Below are 9,602 nucleotides of genomic sequence, written 5' to 3'. Positions count from 1 at the left end.
TAGGTCCCAGAGAATTTCTAAGCACGCCTTCTAAACCGTGACGGAGGTAGTAGTTTTCCTTTCTTAAATTACCTTTTTGACCGAAAGAATAACTATGCATTTTATGACTGATTTTTTTTTCTGGTAATCATCTCTACATAAGAATCGTTGAATAAAGTATATTGCTTACAGCATATAAATGGACCATCATTTGTCCATTTCTTGTAGTCAATTTAAGTTTAAATTTGAGAGTTGGTTGTGCACTACTAAATATGAAGTGTAGAGCATGGAGCTGACATTTAGGGGAGCATCATGGTTTTATATGTGGTTATTTGATGTCATTAAGGTATGAAATTGTGTTGTACACTAGATTACTTAGTGCACATGATTGTTTTTCAAAATTATTCTGGAACTAAAACGTATGGTTTTTGAATAATGGAGGCCCACTGGAGGAAGATAACCATTACCGTCTCAAACCGCAGAGCTGATTTCCCTATGCCAGTGCGCAGGGAAGTTTAATGTCCCCAATTGGGTTTTGAAACGATCAGGTTTGCAAAGCCTCAACAAATCAGCAAAGCTCACGGCAGCAGAATCCCCAAGAAAGCTCCTGAACGGGTCACCGCAGCATAAAAATAAACAAAACATGAAGTGACTCAGCAGCTTTGCAAGTCTTACTGGATAAACCGAACCATGATGAGCAGAGAATGATGAGAAGCAAGGCTGAAACATTCCTTGCACTTGCAAATCACAACCCTTTGCAACTAAGCATACACCACCACGAAACATGGACTTGCATCAGCGTCAATGATGACAAGACCAAGGGTGTCAAAAACATTTAAAACGTCCCAGTCAAGAATTACTTGAAAATTTACAATCCAAGAACAGCTGATGCTAAACCGTAACAGTAAGAACATCACCTGGTATATTGAAACACTGCCAAAACCGTTGAATAAACGGGACAATATGGCTTGTTAATGCAGACACAACAATCACCTTCCTAGACATAATGCTCAATGTGCGTCTAATGTACAGGCTACATAATTCCAGAGCCAGGTTATCTTTCCTTCAGCTGGGGAACAAACAAACCTTTGTAGAATACTGCCTTCATCTAACATCCCAGCAGCTACTTAAGAGATACCTAAGAGACAGAGACAAACATGTACAATCACTAAGGCATTCTCATGCCAAATACAATTAGACAGTTATTGTCTATTAGACGGAGTCCTGAACCTGCAAATCAGAAGGTAACCACGATCAAAAATGAGATAAACTTAAGGAAAATAGCAGAGCACTTTACAGATTACAAGCTGAACAGGTAAATGAAGCAGATGGCAGTGCGACAATTCATAGTAGTAGTGAACAGAAGTAGCACTGCAGAAGAAAACTACAGGTGTATGCAGAATCAAGAGGATCCTGAGGCTGAGTGATGATCCATCATGGCAATGCTCCTTAGACGGAAAACATAGAACTAAAGTAGAAAATTTAAGGCTCCAGCGAATTAGTGACACCACCTGAAATAACCAACACGTTTACCAACAAATTACTTGGGTGACTGACTCATCTCATACTGAGGCCACTTTCCCAATGCTCCACCTTGTACAGGTGCTATCTAATGCCTACCAACTAGGCAAAAAACTCTTATGTGGCAAGGTAATTAAGAGGAGAGAGAGGAGTTTGGTGACCCCAGGAAGAAACGATGCTAGGCGCGCGTACCTACACAAAAGCACAATTTACAGTCTACAACTCATTAAATGAATAAAGCTTAGCAACAAGCTAAGCACCTATGCATTGGAGAGTTTAGTCGCTAAGCTCTTTCATGCAGTTAGCATCTCATCTAAGCACCTATGCACTGGGAGAGACCTTGTGCGGAAGAAAATGATAAGAATACAAAGTTGTCCGTAGTTTTTTTTCCAGAAAAAGTTAGTAAATCATAATGGCATATGTGTACCAAGATTTGTGCTCAAAATAACGCATTGCAAAAATTCTCCAAATAATAATGACATGTTTGTCCTAGCTACTGCCCTAATCATGTTCGGTTCCCGCCTTCCCGGTCTAGCTTTTCCAAAGAGCAGCTTAGGGTGCGAAAATAAACCTACACCACAAATTTTGCTCCACTCTTTCCTTTCAACTCCACATGTTGCAGAAATGGAAATTCTCCGCAAATGACTTATGGTGCCAATGGAAGAAACCTTTAGACACTAGCACAGGTTGTCAGCAGGGGCTGTGTTCCAGCCACGAGTAGCCCTGCCCATTGCTCCTTTCCACTAAATCACCATGCGGTTCCACCGTTGATGAAGTCAGACAGCTCATGTTTTCAGAAGATAGAAACAAAAGATCGACCTAGACTACTAACTGGGGTGAAAATAGGGTGATGCAGCAAAAGTTACGGATGGCTGACTAGCCCAATTTTGGTGATGCAAAAGTTCAAGATACCGATTGGCTTCAAAGCCTAAAACTGAAGCTAGAAGATGGATGGAGATTTACACATTTACTAGCTCATACGTGCATATGTTCCTACTTTGGTGCTCGTGGGCATGTTCAAGTGTGCAACATCTCTTCCGGGTGAATGAGAATATGACCCTACCAATTATTTGGTGATGACCAAAAAATTGGTGATCGTTTGGATGGTTGCCAATATTTTGGCTTGCCAATGACTAATTGGCAACTCTAATTATTTTTCTAGCCAATGCTGGCCAATTCATGGGCAAGCAAAAGCTTCACCAAAATATTAGCTAGCCAAATGTTTGGTATGGGTAGCTTGGGCTCAAGACCAAACACACCCATCGTAGTTCCACCCATGCCCATCTCGCCAGTTTGTGTGAATGCACTTAAATGTTGGTCCAACAAGAATTAGACGCCGATCCTACTGTCCATATTGCTTAACTAACAAATCAAACAACAACCCTTCAGACCCAAACAAGTTGGGGGTAGGCTAGGGCTGAAACCCATAAGATCTCGCAACCAACTCATGGTTCTGGCACATGGATGCTTCCACGCACCCCTGTCCATGGCTAGTTCTATGGTGATATTCCGGTCCTTCAGATCTCTCTTTACAGACTTCTCCAATGTCAAGTTTGGTCTACCCCAAACCTCTATTGACATTATCAAGACGCTTTAGCCGTCCGCTATGCACTAGAGCTTCTGGAGGCCTGCGCTGAATATGCCCAAACTATCTCAGACGATGTTGGCCAAGCTTCTCTTCAATTGAGGCTACCCCAACTCTATCTCGTATATCATCATTCTGGACCCGATCCTTCATTGTGTCACTCAGGGCCATACAACATTGCGGGTCGAATCGCCGTCCTATAGAACCTGCCTGTTAGCTTTCGTGGCACTCTCTTGTCACAAAGAACACAGAAGCTTGGCGCCACTTCATCCATCCGGCTTTGATTCGATGACCCACATCATCGGTATCACCATCCTTCTGCAGCATTGACCCCAAATATCGAGAAGTGTCCTTCTAAGATACCACCTGCCCATCAAGGCTAACCTCCTCCCTAGTTGTACTGAAACCGCACCTCATGTACTCGGTTTTAGTTCTACTAAGCCTAAAATCTTTCAATTCCAAGGTTTGTCTCCATAGCTCTTTGATGCTTTCTAATAATAACTCCCGTTCGACTATCATCGACTAGCACCACATCATCCGCAAAGAGTTAAGGGCTCAAGGAAGGATCACAATGTTGTACTCCCGCCATCTATGCTTAATCTCCTCGTCCTTCACTAGGAGCTGGTCTGCTCCGTCCTTGATGCATTTGACTTGTTCAACATCCCTCGTCTTCCTCTCTCGGATCTTGACCATCTTACAGATGTCCCTTTAGCCTTCCTTCGTGTCTAAACGCTGGTAGAGGTCCTCATAAGTCCGAGCCATTGCTTCACTCACGGCTCGCTTTGCGGCCTTCTATGCCACCTTGTACTACTCTATGTTGTCTGCACTCCAATCTTTCTTCTCCTTAATAGCCTTCCGGACATCATCGTTCCACCACTAGGTATCTTTAGCTTCGCTTCTTCCCCTGGACACTTCGTACACTCCAAACTCCTCTGAAGCCACCATAGAACGCAAGTTGCCATCTTCATCCACATATTGTCTGCATCACCTCCTTCCAAGGGCCCTCCTTAATGACCCTCTCCTTGAAAGCCTGAGTTGTCTCCTTGCGCTTCCACCATTTCGTTCTAGAGACTTAGGCGCGCTTATCCCGCTGGACACGAATCCGAAAGCGAAAGTCAGCCACCACAAGCTTATGTTGAGGGACAACACTCTCTCCAGGTATCACCTTACAATGTAGACAAGCACGCGGTATCTTGGGCCATCCCAACAATCCTAACCTGTAACCCCATTAATTTATGAGTTATGACCTTCTACGAATAATATCAGCCAGCCTCTACCCCCTTCTGCACCACTTTCCAACGAATTGGACCCAAGGTTGTCACCAGGAGCCCCCAGCCTTTCCCGCAAGTGCATTTTCCACCACCAGAGTTGTTGCTACCATGGACGTAGCCGTCAACTTGTTTGCTATCATCAGAGGGGTGCTACCCACACATCATAATTCTGTTATGCCCATAGATAGAATCAACTGTAGGGAGCAAACAGGCAGCCCACCAACAAACAGTAGGCGATGGGCAAAGACAAAATTATGAGCATGGCAAGTGGCATTTATGTTTGCAAGTGAGAAATATTGAGCTGTATGGTTATGTTCCAGTACTAGTGTACTACCAGTGCCCAAGCTGCTTTGCAGACAGATTACCATTGATAAGCTAGATTGTTTTTGCCAACTTATCTAGCTTGTACTCAGAAACCCTAATCAAAGACCGGCCAAACATGGCTACTTTTAGGTAAACCAAACAAAAGAAACTACCCAGGAAACCTAAGTTCAATAAATGGACAACATGGTAGAAGGAAACTAATTACTTCCTTAAAAGTATCTAAACTTTATGTGTCTGTAATTTTCCAAGTCCTGGATCATTTCATCATAGATGAGCTTATTATCCACATTTTGCTTGTATCGAGCCAGAAATCAAACTAATCGTAAGGGCAAGAATCAATGACCTTAAGTACGCAAAGTTAGAAATTGAGGTATGTATCAGGATATTATCTCCTCGTGTAGTCACACCTCATAATTTCTTCAAACCCAATTACACTCTCATAACAATGTATTGTTTGTCCTTATAATTGGCGGTATACACTAAAAAGGTTTTCTCCTAATTCTCACATAAGCAAATGTGTAAACCCTATACTCTGTTGGGCAGGTTGTATGTTCCCAAAATGCTAAGGCCTCATTTGGTTCATAGGGTAGAAAAATCGTAGGAATAGGAAAATCATAGGAGATGAGATGACATGTATCTCAAATCCTATGAGTAGTAATAGGAAAGGAGATGCCCTTTGATTCACATCATAGGATTTTTTCCATTGAGTCTAGGCTAATGTTTATTTTCCTATGAAATGTGGAGGATAGGAAGAATTCCTCCATAGGAATAGGATTCCATTCCTACAAACCAAAGGGCTCTAAAGGAATTTTTTCTATAGAAATCCTATCCTATGAAATTCGTACAAGATTCCTCTAAACCAAAGGAGGCCTAAGTTGCTATTTTCAGATCACTGCGCTTTAACATATCATGTGGGATCAGAAAATTTTAAGATTTATCTGGGTGTAGAAAGTCAACGATGCAAAAAATAACATGCACGCGATACCAACCAACACACTAGCAAGAAATACTTACTATTGCTATTTTCTTTTGAACAACAGTATTAGCAACTGCCTAAGAAATATTTACTGAATAAATGAAGGAACAAATAGCTGTCACCATATAATAACACAAATACATCCTGCTAATTTCTAAGCAACCAATACATATTTATAATTACCAAAACCTACCTATGTCTCAAGATGAATTGGCAGCATTTGATCCATCTGTAGAAGAGCTGTCACTGTCCGAGTCTGCCAAGACGATCATTAATGATTAGGCTATACCACTATACTGCAGCCTAATCATTCGCTCAATACAAATGTAAACAACTAAAGATAGACTAGAAGTCAAATACACAAGGTAAAACCAAAACAGAAGGAAATATTACCACTAGAAGAGGAATCTGAATCACTGCTGGTGCTGCTTGAGCTGCTAGATCTACTGGCACTCGGTCCATTATTATTATTTTGGTCTGGCACAGAAGGTGCTAATTGCTCGCCCACCATCAAATCTGTGCATAAGAAAAGCCGTACTTCTATAATCGCCTTATCATGTGCTTTTACTTTTAGGATGAATGAATCAGGGCGAAAAAGGACTTACTTAGCTTTGGAGATTTTTCACCAATATTAGGTTGTTGACTCTGCAATACAAAGAAACTGTAATTCAGCACCAACTATACGATTTCCTTAGCTACAGCACTATTGCTAGATTAAGAATGATCGACTGTTCATACTGTTTGTTGTGCAGCATGCAGAGCACGCAACTCTACATCTTGCCTTGCAAGCATTGCACGCTCAGCCTTCCTCTTTTGCTTGCTCAGGTTCTTCTTGAAGTTAGCAACAAATCTATCAAGTTCCCAAAGTGTCTCCGCATCCATGCTATCTATCTCAACCTCAATCTCATCTTCATGCTGCCTAACTGAAAGATTCTTGTTCTTAATGATCTGCACAACAATATCAAGCTTTTCAGGAGGCAAGTTCTGAAGGTTATTGCTAAGTTTACGCTTCTCATCTATCGTCATATCTCTTTTATCCAGATCCTTTGCCTTCGGCTTCTTCAATGATGGAGTGCGGACACTAATAGGAGTATGACTTATCGGCCTTGACTTGGAGTCCAGCACCATATGGTGCTTTAAGGAATCTGACCTCTCTAGTAAGCGCAAGTCTATCGGGGGAGGTGGAAACTTCTTCGGCAAAGGTGGGCATGACGCAAGGTAGTCAACCTCAGCCTCAATCTCAGGCCACTGAGCTTCAAAAATTCCTAACAATTGCTCAGCCATGAAATGCACATCCTGCCCTTTGGGATTATACGTCATGGCATTATGGAATGTTAGCCGTACATCATTAGCAAACTCCTTTGGGTCCCTGTAATGCCCACGAGTAAGCTGCCCCTTTATAGTGCCAAGATCCATCGGGTGCTTAATAATGGCAAAATAGTCATGCAACCCAAGTGCAACAGGATCAACAGGCTTGTTAAACACCCACCCAAATTTGTGCTTCATTAGTCGGGACAGCAGGGATGAAGACTTCTTAAATGCATGCGAGTAGAGTCGCTGCTCAGCGTTGTAACCTGCACCATGAGCTGACGAGGAACGGTGTTTCTTCTTGTGGTGCTTGGTTTTCTTCCGGCCATGTGAATCTGATGGCGGTATCCTATCTTTGGCAAGCAAGAACTCTGAATTTTGGTAAAGCTGATTGGCCTTTGGTGTTCGCTTTTCCTTGTCAAGTGATTCTGTGTGAACTTCTGGCACAATTAGCGGGCGGCGTGGTAGGAACGAGCGGACAGGAGGAACAGAAGCAGCAACTGGGGCCTGTACGGGCGTCACAGCATCACTGCCTGAGAATTGGGGTTGCACATACCCAGCAGTGAGCAGAGGCGGTGGCCGAGGTACGGACTGGGATGCCTCAACTGCCAAGGCCTCGCCAGCCGCCTTGAGGCGCTTGGAGAGCACGCGTACCTGGTCGAGCTCTGACGCAAGCTGCCGACGCAGCTCGCTCCGGACCCTGCGCTTCCGAGCCTTGTCATCCGCGGCCGCCCGGATGTCGATGTCGGCATGACCGTTTGGAACGGCGGCGCCATCCCGGGCAAGGCCGGAGGAGAAATCGCCGGAGGCGGCAGCCGGTGCCCCGTGCGGCGACGATGTGGGAGAAAGAGGAGGAGGAGAAGTCGGTGCGGCCGGATCGGAGAGCGGCAGCACCGCATCCTCAGCCTCCGGGCGACGAATCGAGCGACGGAACGAGGCTAGGGTTTGCTCAAGGGGGTCGGAATTAGGAATGGGGCAAGGTTCTGGATGGGGATTGGGGTCGGGGCTAGGTTCTGGAGGGGGATTGGGGTCGGGGGTAGGGTCTTCAGGAGGGGGTTTAGGGTTTTTGCGGGGGTTCCTGCGGCTATAGACCTTGATCTCCGGCGCCCACCGGGACATCACGGGGGGCGCGAGAGGTGGCGGGGTTGGGGGCGGGCAGGGAAAGAGGGGTTGCAGGTCTGAGGCGTCGGCGGTGGCCCTCAGCAGCCTCACGGCGGTGATAGACTGGAGATATTTTCTATAGCTGCGTCGGGTCGGGTCGGAGCTTGGGTAGATCGGAGCTTGAGCTAGGTCAGGAGAGGAAGAGGAAAAGCACGGACGGGATGGTGGAAGGTGTTTTGAGTGATGGCAAGAGTTTTTTTTTTCTTTTTTTTTGAGCGAGATAGCGAGAGAATTTATTTTTTTACAACAAATAGCGAGAGAATTGACTCATTTTTTTCGTGAGGACAATGGTGTACCATATTTTTATAGAAGGTAGTAGAAAGTATAATTACAAAAAATATGACTCGAATGCGCACAAACGGCCACACATACACCGCACCGACACCTCCTAACACGCCTAAGCTAACTCCTCACAAATCGTTGTAGACCACCAACACTGCCACCCGCTTGCTTCCACTTAGCTACCTCTCCAAGAATCATATTGGCAAGCTCCCTAGCATCCTTTTGTTGGTCAGCTCTGTTGAAGACCCTAGCATTGTGTTGCTTTTAAAGAGCCCACATGCCCGCAATGAACAACGTGTCAAAACCTCGCTTGTCGGCCTTGTGGAATTGTCTTTTCTCTGTCAACCATCATTCAAGAGTCGTATCTGCTAGGAGGCGGTCCTGTACGTTGATGCGGAGCGTGTCCCAAATGAGGAACCAAACCTCGCGCGCATATCCGCATGTAGACATAATGTGATCTACGTTTTCCTCATCTTGCAAACATGTGTAGCAAACTGATGGCTCAGAATTGACTCATCTTCAAAAGCCATTTCCCCATGAAGTTGGATGGTATCTCAGTCTTTTTTTAGAACCGCCATTCAAGACATTTTATTCAACGTATTGGCGAATAGAGTCCAACTGCATAAGAGCAGGCAAGAACTCATACATGAAAAGAGGTTAAACTGAAAACACTAATTACAGCTTCCTTAGCACACCTATGAGCTACCTCATTGGCGTCTCTTCGAGCATAGGTAATATCAAATTCCTACAAATTTGAGAGAAGTGGTTGAATCTCTCTGAATATATGGTCTTCATGGACTTGAACGTACCATCCTTCCATTCATCTCGGATTATCAGACAATCTGTCTCGATGAGGACATGTTGTCATCCCTTCTCCACCGCAAGACATGCTGCCTCCCGAACTGCCTACAGTTCACTAATATAGGGGTATATCATATCATTATATTTGCAGATTCCAGCCAAGAACTCACCATTGTGATTTCGGGCTACAATCCTGCTCTTGAGGACTTTGCTACTGCGTTCATCATAGCATCAGTGTTGATCTTCACACAACCTTCAGTTGTAGCCAAACTTCTCCCAGTCTTAGCATGGTCGCGACACTTTCTAGAATATCTAGTGCCTGGATCATCTCCCTGATAAGCTCCATAGAGCGAATCGGTTGGAACTTAATATCATCATTATTGTGACTACTCGA

The 9,602-nt window shown here is 44.4% G+C and overlaps 1 protein-coding gene across 1 annotated transcript; it reads right to left on the bottom strand.

Annotated features, from left to right (window-relative positions):
* Positions 1 to 813: 813 nt before the first annotated feature.
* Positions 814 to 8,284, bottom strand: LOC125513319 (transcription factor GTE4-like). The gene is made up of 5 exons (XM_048678405.1): positions 6,395 to 8,284; positions 6,262 to 6,301; positions 6,050 to 6,172; positions 5,850 to 5,912; positions 814 to 1,209 (listed from the first exon to the last, which is right to left on the bottom strand). The coding sequence occupies exons 1-4, from the start codon at positions 8,081 to 8,083 to the stop codon at positions 5,857 to 5,859; spliced, it is 1,908 nt and encodes a 635-aa protein (XP_048534362.1). The 5' UTR covers positions 8,084 to 8,284; the 3' UTR covers positions 814 to 1,209; positions 5,850 to 5,856.
* Between the last annotated feature and the right edge of the window lie 1,318 nt (positions 8,285 to 9,602).

The sequence above is a fragment of the Triticum urartu genome, chromosome 6 (assembly GCF_003073215.2).
Source record: "Triticum urartu cultivar G1812 chromosome 6, Tu2.1, whole genome shotgun sequence".
NCBI lineage: Eukaryota > Viridiplantae > Streptophyta > Magnoliopsida > Poales > Poaceae > Triticum > Triticum urartu.
This window is presented reverse-complemented; position numbering and strand designations above follow the sequence as displayed.

Coding starts and splice junctions, on each gene's coding strand:
- LOC125513319 (XM_048678405.1), bottom strand. CDS start 8,083: ATGTCCCGGTGGGCGCCGGAGATCAAGGTCTATAGCCGCAGGAACCCC. Junction 6,173..6,261: donor TGAAAAATCTCCAAAGCTAA/GTAAGTCCTTTT, acceptor TCTTATGCACAG/ATTTGATGGTGGGCGAGCAA. Junction 5,913..6,049: donor TTCAGATTCCTCTTCTAGTG/GTAATATTTCCT, acceptor TCGTCTTGGCAG/ACTCGGACAGTGACAGCTCT.